Source organism: Scatophagus argus, chromosome 4, assembly GCF_020382885.2.
Source record: "Scatophagus argus isolate fScaArg1 chromosome 4, fScaArg1.pri, whole genome shotgun sequence".
Taxonomy (NCBI): Eukaryota; Metazoa; Chordata; class Actinopteri; family Scatophagidae; genus Scatophagus; species Scatophagus argus.
This window is the reverse complement of record NC_058496.1, coordinates 1,041,421-1,051,487: the sequence shown is the minus strand read 5'-3', so window position 1 is coordinate 1,051,487 and position 10,067 is coordinate 1,041,421. Positions and strand designations below refer to the sequence as shown.

General features: G+C 50.6%; 3 protein-coding genes across 5 annotated transcripts; all 3 read left to right on the top strand.

The window, feature by feature from the left end:
* Positions 1-94: 94 nt before the first annotated feature.
* LOC124057934 (beta-crystallin B3-like) lies at positions 95-1,972 on the top strand. Its single transcript, XM_046386633.1, has 6 exons — positions 95-495; positions 775-872; positions 983-1,101; positions 1,188-1,320; positions 1,413-1,555; positions 1,651-1,972. Exons 2-6 carry the CDS (start codon positions 798-800, stop codon positions 1,886-1,888), a joined length of 708 nt encoding a protein of 235 aa, XP_046242589.1. The 5' UTR covers positions 95-495; positions 775-797; the 3' UTR covers positions 1,889-1,972.
* A 2,894-nt stretch (positions 1,973-4,866) lies between these two features.
* On the top strand, positions 4,867-6,706 carry crybb2 (crystallin, beta B2). Of its 2 annotated transcripts, none has more exons than XM_046386629.1 (6): positions 4,867-5,217; positions 5,475-5,562; positions 5,686-5,804; positions 5,948-6,080; positions 6,161-6,303; positions 6,406-6,706. In XM_046386629.1, the coding sequence occupies exons 1-6, from the start codon at positions 4,988-4,990 to the stop codon at positions 6,572-6,574; spliced, it is 882 nt and encodes a 293-aa protein (XP_046242585.1). In that variant the 5' UTR covers positions 4,867-4,987; the 3' UTR covers positions 6,575-6,706. The 2 variants fall into 2 exon arrangements, with proteins under 2 accessions (XP_046242585.1, XP_046242584.1); XM_046386628.1 differs by having other exon boundaries at positions 4,867-5,223.
* Positions 6,707-6,823: 117 nt separating this feature from the next.
* Positions 6,824-9,949, top strand: ctu1 (cytosolic thiouridylase subunit 1 homolog (S. pombe)). 2 transcript variants are annotated; one of them, XM_046386627.1, is made up of 3 exons: positions 6,824-6,944; positions 7,859-8,362; positions 8,809-9,949. In XM_046386627.1, exons 2-3 carry the CDS (start codon positions 7,867-7,869, stop codon positions 9,342-9,344), a joined length of 1,032 nt encoding a protein of 343 aa, XP_046242583.1. In that variant the 5' UTR covers positions 6,824-6,944; positions 7,859-7,866; the 3' UTR covers positions 9,345-9,949. The 2 variants fall into 2 exon arrangements, with proteins under 2 accessions (XP_046242583.1, XP_046242582.1); XM_046386626.1 differs by having other exon boundaries at positions 6,862-7,016.
* Positions 9,950-10,067: the final 118 nt, after the last annotated feature.

Here is a 10,067-nt window from a genome sequence, read left to right as displayed (position 1 = left end):
AGTTTGCGTCCGTGTCTCTGAGGTCGTGAAGCTTCCATCAAACCCTGACTCTTAATAAGAATAAGAGAAGAGGCTGCTGTCCTCACTCCTGAGTGCCGGCTTTAGTGAGGCTCAGGTCAGACTGATCGGAAAGCCGTGAGGAGGTTTGGTGCGGCCGAGTGTTTGTGAGTGTGTTTGTGTGTGTGTGTTTGTGCTGAGCGCGGCTGTTTGCTCAATCCTCTTGGCTCCCGGTCCCGGTGCCCACACACGGCGCGCTGGCAGCCGGGCGGACGGCAGGGCCGCCCGTGCCAACACAGCTGCCTATTGAGAGGCAGCGTTACGGACACAATGTGAGCGACAGACTTGCTGTATCAACAGCTCCACCTTTTCTGCTGTTGTGGCCAGAAATAAACCATAAATACCCCCCCTGTCCCTGCCCTCTAATGGCTCAACCCCACCAAACACCAAGTGGCACCACAAAGAGGGACGCTACCACTTCCTAGCAGGCATATCCAGGTAAAAACCTCCCTGTGGACCGGTAGAGGGTCACTGATCAGTCCAGTCCAGTGCAGTGGAGAGGAGAACCAGGTCTGGAGGATTTTGGCCTCGTGGATTGTGATGGAGTCACATAAAGGACTGATACTTAGCTGATTTGATGATAAGTATTTTAGCAAATCAAAGGTGATAAAATGCGGTTTGTTTGGGCTCGGGAGGTGGGAATGTGACACTGAGCTTTCCTCCTGTGTGTGTGTGTGTGTGTGTGTGTGTGTGTGTGTGTGCGCTGCGGCCATGCAGTGGAGGAGCAGTGGATCAGCAGGATGTCGGAGCAGCAGAGCGCCCCGGAGCAGCTGGCTGCTGGGAAGAGCCAGGGTGGAGCTGGAGCCACGTACAAGGTACAGCAACACACACACACACACACACACACACACGTGGACAGGAAGTTAAGGTGACTTCATCCACACTGAGATAAACTGCTGAACCTCCACCTTTCTGTGTGATTCAGGTGGTGCTGTTTGAGTTCGAGAACTTCCAGGGCTGCAAGGCGGAGTTCTCTGCAGAGTGTAAAGATGTGATGGAGAAGGGGCTGGAGAAGGTCGGCTCTGTGATAGTGGAGTCGGGACCGTGAGTAACGCTCGGCTCGCTCTGAATCCGGTTTGATGTTGATCCAGGAAACGGTTTGCTCACGTTTCCATGTGCCTCCTCCTCAGCTGGGTGGGCTACGATCGGCACGGCTTCACGGGGGAGCAGTTCATCCTGGAGAAGGGCGAGTATCCCCGCTGGGACACCTGGACCAACAGTCAGAGCAGCTACACCCTCCTGTCTCTAAGGCCCCTCAAAGTGGTGGGTGACCCGTCCGAGCACAAACCCCACCCACACATTCAAACTGTTGTTGTCCACTGAAGACACCTGAAGGGCTTGTCTCCCCTCTGCAGGACGGCGCCGATCACAAGCTACAACTGTACGAGAACCCCGGATTTGCTGGCAGAAAGATGGAGATTGTGGATGATGATGTGCCCAGTTTGTGGGGCCACGGTTTTCAGGATCGTGTGGCGAGTGTCAAGGCCCTAAATGGAACGTAAGATCCTCCTCTTTCACCCGTGTGTCACTTCCTGTCCACTGTCCTCTCTGTGCTGTCTGCCGTCATCACAGTTTGTCTGTCTTTCCTTCCAGCTGGGTGGGCTACCTGTACCCGGGCTACAGGGGCCGCCAGTTTGTCTTTGAGCGTGGGGATTTCAAGCACTGGAACGACTGGGAGGCCCCCGCACCTCAGATCCAGTCTGTCCGACGTGTGCGGGACATGCAGTGGCACAAGAGGGGCTGTTTCATCGTCCCTGACCCAGCTCCGGCCCCCGACCCCGACCCCGCCCCGGCACCGCCTGCCCCGCCCGCCACAGCTGGAGCCAGCTGAGCGCGGCCCCCGCCACGCGCTGCCCGTGCCCCGCGCGGAGCGCCATGTATGTTTCAGAGGCCAATAAAAGCTGTTTGACCAGGAGTTTGTTGCTGGTGTTTTACCTGCGAGTCGAGTCGATTCACTGAGATCCTAAAGATCTGATCAGAGCTGCAGGTGTTTTGAGCCGACGTGAACCTCATCCAGCAGTGAACGGTGGAGCTCAGGTCCTGCTGAGTGTGCTGTCATCACTGTGGGCAAACAGCAGCTCGTTTATTAACCTGCACACACTGAACAGTTAGGTCACGTGTTCTGATCACCCAAACTGCACACCTGCACACACCTGTCCGTCCAGCAGACGCTGATGACACATTCAAACATGGAAGTCAGTCCCCTCCAAGTGTTCTTAAGAATCTGAGAGCTGCGAGTTAACACGAGTAACGTCCCCGCTGTCCCTCACCCTGTCCTTCACGCTGTCCTTCAGCCTGTCCCTGACCCTGTCCTTCACCCTGTCCCTGATCCTGTCCCTGACCCTGTCCCTGACCCTGTCCCTCACCCTGTCCCCCTCACACTGTGTCCTTGCCTCCACACACTCACAGTCTTGTAGAAACATCAGCTGCAGGCTCAGGTGTGTGTTTTCAGTCATCAGGTGACGTCTTCAGTGAGGAGGTTCAGGTGCAGCCACATGCTGATGGTGAATCTGGCCTGCAGTCTCAGGAAAAACACAAATAATTGATCTGTGCTCTCCGATATGAACTGAAGTTTAGTGTGACGAAGTGAAAACACAAACAAAATCACCTCCACATGATGTTTTCATGTGATTTATTTCAACTGTGACACAGCATTTGAATGCACCACGAACAGTTCACTGAACCGTCGGGTGTTTGATGAGCCACAGTTATGGACACACACACACACACACACACACACACACATCAGTCTGCTATTAGTTCATCCATCCATCCATTTTCTATACCGCTTATCCATCAGGGTCACGGGGAGCTGGAGCCTGTCCCAGCTGACTACAGGTGAGAGGCGGGGTTCACCCTGGACTGGTCGCCAGTCAATCGCAGGGCCAACACACAAAGACAGACAACCACACACCCTCACACTCACACCTAGGGGGCAATGTAGAGCAACCAGTTAACCTGATGTGCATGTTTTTGGTATTGTGGGAGGAAGCCGGAGAACCCGGAGAAAACCCACGCAGGCACAGGGAGAACATGCAAACTCCACATAGAAGGGCCCAGACCGGGATTCGAACCTGGAACCCTCTTGCTATGAGGCGACAGTGCTAACCACTGCACCACCGTGCCGTCCGCTATTAGTTTATCATCTCTTATATCTAACTTCATTATCAGCATTACAGTATCTTCCATTTCTCTGTTTAAATTACATTCATATTTCTGGTGTTTTTGTTCAACAAAATATTCGTGAGGTGCTTTTACACGACTATAGAATAGAATAGAATAGAATAGTCTTTATTGTCACTGTACAATGAAATCAAGGGGTTTGCTCCCACAGAGCCACAAAGAATAATTAAAAAACAAAATCAAAAACAACATAACAGAACAACATAAAGGTCACAGGACATCTCTGGCAACGAGAGGAAGTGAACCAAACACTGTAGACAAACAGTAAAATATGCAATGAAATTACACGTACATATAGACAGCAGTGCAGTGTGAAAGGGAATACATATGCATTTAAAAGATTAGTGTGATCAGTCACGACGCCTCAGAGTGAGAACAAGCAAATCCACAAACTAAAACGTACAAAATAAAACACATCAAAGTACTTGTCACAAACCACAGACAACTCAGGTCCTCCCCACCCGTTTGGAGGTCCTGGTTCTCCCAGGACTCCAGACCCATGAGGATCTGATAGAACCTGATGCTCTGCTGGAGGAGCTCAGATGACACATCAGATCCTGCAGGACTTTACTGCAACATGAGTACTTTTACTTCCTCTGCGCTCTCCTCTGTCAGATCTTTGCAGTAACACGACTGTAACACACAGGAAGTGAGATTTGAGTTCACGCCAACATGTACCGAAGTCCGAAGACAGACCAGGAGACTGAGTCAACTTCTCACGCAGCACAAAGTGCTTCAGTGGAAAAGATCTTCAACAAACGATCAAACTGTCCAGGACTGAACATCTAAAAAGTCCCGTCTCAGCCGAGAGGCTGTGAAAAGTCAGTCAGTCGCTTATCGTTTGCTCCTGGTTGAACCAGAAGTCCTCAAACTGTTTTCACACCAGAGACCCCCAAACTGAGCCCAACCAAAGACCCCCGTCTGCTGGCAGGCGTTTTATTGCACAAAGGGTTCGAATCCCTTCATTGTGTCGTTGTGGTTCGTATGGACGGAGTGAAACGACCACACGACGTCACGACGCCATGACGTCACGTTTCAGGCTGTGACACATGACACAACAAGTCATTCATCTGACTTCATGAAACACCAGAAATCTGTTGAATCTCATCCAGCTGCAGTCTGAAACAAACAAACAAACAAACAAAAGGCTAAACATCCTGAGACTTGACACAAAGACCAGGAAAGACAAAAGCTCAGGCCGTAGATAAATTAAACTTCTGAAAACGCTGCAGTAAGAGGAGAAAATAAAAGATTTTTTATTATTATTTAAAGCTCACTTGTCCCCGTCAGAAGGACGCTGAGACATGAAGACGTCTCACCAGAGCTGCAGCGATCGGCTGCTTAATCGATTATCCCACTGAGAGAAAGTTAATCACCAACAAGCCTGATAATCAGTGAATCGATTCAGTGGTCCAACACCTGCTGGTCGCACCTTGTCAAAGGTCAGGATTTTCTGACTGTAACTACAGAGCGTTTGGGTTCTGGGCTGTCGGCTGGACAGAAGACGAAATCTGTCCTGTATGTCTGTGTGCTCTTTATTTCTGAACTGAACCTTTTCTCCGGTGGCTCCTGCTGTCCACACGTCAGCTGTGTTGACTCGGACTGAAACATGAAGTGAAGCGGCGCTTGTGGATGAGCTCGAGCTCTCCAGCAGAGTGAAACCCGTCTTTTACAGTCCTTCCCTCTCTCTGCCTCTCATTGTGGGACTCTTGGCACTGTTTGTGCTGAATCATGTGGATACTGAACAATGACTGGCTGCACAAAACTGACAACTAATGAAATAACTTTGTGGGAGTGTGGCAGCGTGGGGTGGGGGCAGGCTGCACGGCGACCCCTCACCGCAGCCTGCTGGGCCTATGGCAGGCCGACCTGCAGGCCGGCTTGGACTCTGCGGGTCCTGTTGGCAGAGTTTCCGCCCCTGGGCGTCCCGTATATATTGAGCTGTTGGTGCCATCACAAGCACACTGGCACAGACAGGTACTGGTAAGAGGCTCACGTTCGACGCGCTCTGTTTCATAGAGTTTATCGTTTTGGTTTTGGTTTTGCCGCTGTGCTTTGGGTTTCATCTCTACAACCCGCCTCCCGTGGCGCATTGCTGTGATTCTTTGTTCAGACGGCTGAGAACTTTTGTCTGAGACAGTAAAAATAAATCATCCGTGACCGCAGTTGGCTCCGTCCATGCTTCAGGTCTAAAGCGTCCAGATGACATCATAACGTGTTGTGTTTCTCTGCAGTTTCGCCCTCACAGATCCGTTCAGTATGGCCACAGACCACCAGAACCCTGCATCCAAGCAGCAGCAGTCAGGCGCCAGTGCGTTCAAGGTGAGAGGAAAAGCAGCACAGACCAGTTATCATTTACAACTTCCTGCTCGCCGTGAGCACGTCCGATTGGCTCTTGCAGAGCTCCTTTCGACATGCTGAAAAGTCTCCTCTTTTCTCCCACAGCTGGTCATCTATGAGCAGGAAAACTTCCAGGGCCGCTGCCACGAGCTGACGGGTCCCTGTAACAACCTCCAGGAAGCAGGCGTGGAGAAAGTGGGCTCCATACTGGTGCTGTGTGGACCGTGAGTGTGGGTCAGAGACAGACCAGGTTTAAACAGTGGGAGACTCAGAGAGACAAGGGGGTTCGCTCTGAACGAGCAGAACAACAAATGAATGTGTGCCAGACAAATGACGGCCGTCGTGTCTGCCTCCTCTGCCCCCTCAGATGGGTGGGATACGAGCAGCCCAACTGCAAGGGGGAGCAGTACGTGTTTGAGAAGGGGGAGTATCCTCGCTGGGATTCCTGGACCAACAGCAGGCGCAGTGACACCATTGTTGCATTCCGCCCGATTAAAGTGGTAAGAAAGGACACGCGGCCGCGGTCAGGCTTCCCCTCAGCTGCTTCGTCCGCAGGGTTAACGCTGTCCTCCTCCCTCAGGACAGCCAGGAGCACAAGATTGTCCTTTACGAGAACCCCAGCTTTGCAGGGAAGAAGATAGAAATCATCGATGACGACGTCCCCAGCTTTCACGCACACGGCTACCAGGAGAAGGTGTCCTCTGTTCGGGTTCAGAGCGGCACGTGAGTCCATCCCGTCTGCACATGATGTGTGATGCTGGAAGCCAGCTGTGTATGTGTCTAACGGTGTCCTCTCTCTGATCCCCGCCCCTCTCTGTGCACCAGCTGGGTGGGCTATCAGTATCCAGGCTACAGAGGCTATCAGTACCTGTTTGAAAAGGGGGAGTACAAGGACAGCGGCGAGTTCGGAGCCCAGGTCCCTCAGATCCAGTCGGTCCGGCGCATCAGAGACATGCAGTGGCACCAGAGGGGAGCTTTTCACCCCGTCAACTAAGCTTGTGACTCTTTCCTGTCGTGAACCTCAGCAGCCTCGCCCCCTCCCAGCAGCAGCCCTCTTTCTCCTCCATTTTGACATGTACTGACTTTCTTTGAAGCAAACTAATAAATCCTCATTGCTTACATTTGACTTGGTTGTGTCTGTTTCGCGCTCTTAAAACACGCCAGATATGGACTGAAATCCTGTCAGTAAAGCTGAATTATTTAACATGAGAGCAGTTGCGCACATGTGCACTGACCACCTCCGACCAGCAGGCTGTGCTGCAGGTGCTGACGACTGGCGTCACTTCCTGTTTTCCGGTGAAGAAGAGACACATGATGAAACAACATGCTGCTTTATTCAGTCGTGTAACAGTGAGGTTGTTTAGGTGAGGAAAGCTTCATTACAGCGTGTTTTCACAGTGAACCTCCGCCCACATTGTGAGACGCTTCAAACTTTGGTATGAAAATGTTTCAGTATTTAACTGTGGCTGTTTAGCTTGGCTGTCCGAGGCGTTTAATGCCGACCGTCTGCTCATGTTCATTTGCTGTTTTTGGACTTAAAGCAAACCTGATAGCTGATTATCTGCCGTTTTTCCACGTGCTTTAATTCCATTGAATCGTGTCAAACAGTTAGGGGAAAAGTCATGTGCAAACCGAGTCCCACGTCCAGCTTTGCTGTCTGAACTTCACCTGCAGAGACGGTAGTTTCCTAAATGAGCTGCCCACGTCACTTTTACGCGACGGTCAACGACGTCTCGTGAGTCGTTTCGTTCCACTCTTTAATTCGGCTTGTCTCAAAAACACAAAAGTAAACTAACATTAAGAAGTTGTGGTCTCATTAATGTTCTTTACTTATTAACTGACGTCGTTATGATGTAGTAGGACACATGGCTGAAATGTCCTGTCTGTCCACTGCACAACAGGATGTGTCCCGCCCCTTCCAGGGAGACCTTATTTCAGAATAAATTTTGATCCCTTTTGAATTGTAAAATAGATTAAAAGTGGTCAATTTATTAGTTTCTTGCCATTAACTACAGAACATACGTTTTGTAAAATAAGGTCCATTGGTGGGCGTCCTGTTTGCAGTGACAGCGTGGGGTTACAGACATGAAGTGAATGATAATGAAAGAGAAAAAGCCACTGAAACCTGTGGCTCAGTTGTACTAAAGCACCTGTAGCACAAATAGACGGAGCTTTGGGCTTTGGAGGTTGGTGTTCACTTACTTTAAAGACTTTAACTTGAAAATGTGTTGTGTGACAGATTTTTAACGTCGTTAACCTTCTGAAATCCTTCCTCCAGCCGTCGAGATGCCCGTCCTGTGCAGCAGCTGTGGTGAGAAGCGTGCGGCGCTGAAGCGTCCGAAAACGGGCCACTCGCTGTGTAAGGAGTGCTTCTTCTGGGCCTTCGAGGAGGAGGTGCACCAGACTATCGTTTCAGCAAAGCTCTTCAGACGTGGGGAGACGGTGGGAATCGCCGCCTCGGGTGGAAAGGACTCCACGGTGCTCGCGCACGTCATGAAGCTCCTCAATGAGCGGTACAGCTACGGCCTGGAACTGATGCTCCTCTCGGTGGATGAGGGGATCACTGGTTACCGTGACGACTCCTTGGAGACGGTAAAGAGGAATCAGCAACAGTACGAGCTGCCGCTGAAGATCGTGTCGTACGAGGAGCTGTACGGCTGGACTATGGACGCTATAGTGAAGCAGGTGGGACTGAAAAACAACTGCACCTTCTGCGGAGTGTTCAGACGGCAGGCGCTAGACAGAGGAGCCATCATGCTGAAGGTGGACAAGATATGTACAGGTAACCCCATGAATCAATCAGTTCGAAGACCAAAATGTGACTGAGCAGCTTGGAAGATGTGGCCGCGACTTTAGTTCAAAGTAATGAACTCATGTCATCAACCTGATGTGAAGGAAGAACGACGTTGACGTCAAGTCGGAGACGTCTCTGTGTTGTGTAGCAGAGACATCTGCTGCTATTAGCATGCTAACCAGCTAGCCGCGGCCCGTCCTGTCTGTCCAGCCAGAGGGCCGCTAGCTCCACGGCTAACTGAGCTAACAGCAGCCATAGCTACAGCCAAAGATAACTCCAGTAAAACAGTACAGTGAGCAGCAGCTGGCAGTTACTCTGCTGACCTGCGACCTTTGACCCTCTGGCCAGATTTTACAAGTTGCTCCTTTAATGACAAATAATTAGAATTTTGTTAGAATTTGTCTCAGGGGCTGGATGTGTTTTTTATCACACAGGTCACAATGCTGATGACGTGGCAGAGACGGTTTTGATGAACGTCCTGCGAGGGGACATAGCTCGGCTGCGCCGCTGCACCGCCATCTCCACGGCCAGCGAAGGCGATGGCGTCGTGCCGCGCTGCAAGCCCCTCAAATACGCCTACGAGAAGGAGATTGTTTTGTACGCGTACTTTAAAAAGTTGGACTACTTCTCCACTGAATGCATCTACTCTCCCAACGCCTACCGCGGCTACGCCAGGACCTTTCTGAAGGACCTGGAGAGCATAAGGCCCAGCTCCATTATGGATGTCATCCACTCGGGGGAGAACCTGTCTGTGCGGGACGGCGTGAAGATGCCCGTGCAGGGAACCTGCAGCCGCTGTGGCTACATCTCCAGCCAGCCTCTGTGCAAGTCGTGCGTCCTGCTGGAGGGGCTGAACCGAGGCCTGCCGAAGCTGGGCATCGGCAAACACCACCGGCTGCACGACAAAATCCTGTCCCAGCAGCCCCTCACTGAGAGGGAGGAGAGAAAGCTGAAAGCAGTGGACTTCTGACTCTTTACTTTTATTTACCGTAAGACTAAAGACACGTCATGAACTTTTAGACTCAACCACATTTTACACAGAAGAAGCCAAATGAGTCACTTCTCCTGTTTCTTTTCATTTATCATCAGTTGAATATTTATTGAATGTTTCTGGGGAATATTTTTAATCTAGTGACAAACCTGTCAGACGTGAAAAGAGACGCCTTGTACACGTGCTGTCCAACGCTTTCCTGAATCTTTGTTGGTCTTGAAGTGCGCATGTATGACAGCCATGACGACAGGAGATGGTGGAAATGTTTTCAAAGCTTTGGCGGAAGGTTTGGGTCATTCATAAACTTTAAGAACCAGCATCTCTTGAATTTCCAAACACTGAGTATTTAAGCACAGAGAAACCTCAGTGCACACCTGCAGTGTGTGTGTGTGTCAGGTGCAGAGACGAGCGCACAGGTGTGTGTTTCCGCTGCAGTAGAACCTCTCGGCGATGGTTTTACTTCTTTATTTCCTGTTACCTCTGATGTCCCAGTCCTCCCAGTCTCTGAGGACAATTTGACGGTGGTTATTGTCACATTTCAAGGGGTTTTATGAACTATAATTTAATAAATAAATTGTCCTACATCTTGTCTTGTCTCGTCTGTGTTTCCTGATTTGGTTGAGAAGGATCCAGTTATTATTAATTTCATGAAATATGTGAGTGGGGACTTTGTGTTCTTGTAAGAGGATAAGGACACAAGAA

Excerpts from the sequence above, each read along its gene's own strand:
- ctu1 (XM_046386627.1), top strand. The coding sequence starts at position 7,867 with ATGCCCGTCCTGTGCAGCAGCTGTGGTGAGAAGCGTGCGGCGCTGAAG. Across the intron at positions 8,363-8,808 it reads GGTGGACAAGATATGTACAG|GTCACAATGCTGATGACGTG; the intron begins GTAACCCCATGA and ends TTTATCACACAG.
- crybb2 (XM_046386628.1), top strand. The coding sequence starts at position 4,988 with ATGACTGGCTGCACAAAACTGACAACTAATGAAATAACTTTGTGGGAG. Across the intron at positions 5,805-5,947 it reads ATACTGGTGCTGTGTGGACC|ATGGGTGGGATACGAGCAGC; the intron begins GTGAGTGTGGGT and ends CTGCCCCCTCAG. Across the intron at positions 6,304-6,405 it reads GTTCGGGTTCAGAGCGGCAC|CTGGGTGGGCTATCAGTATC; the intron begins GTGAGTCCATCC and ends TCTGTGCACCAG.
- LOC124057934 (XM_046386633.1), top strand. The coding sequence starts at position 798 with ATGTCGGAGCAGCAGAGCGCCCCGGAGCAGCTGGCTGCTGGGAAGAGC. Across the intron at positions 873-982 it reads GAGCTGGAGCCACGTACAAG|GTGGTGCTGTTTGAGTTCGA; the intron begins GTACAGCAACAC and ends TGTGTGATTCAG. Across the intron at positions 1,102-1,187 it reads GTGATAGTGGAGTCGGGACC|CTGGGTGGGCTACGATCGGC; the intron begins GTGAGTAACGCT and ends CCTCCTCCTCAG.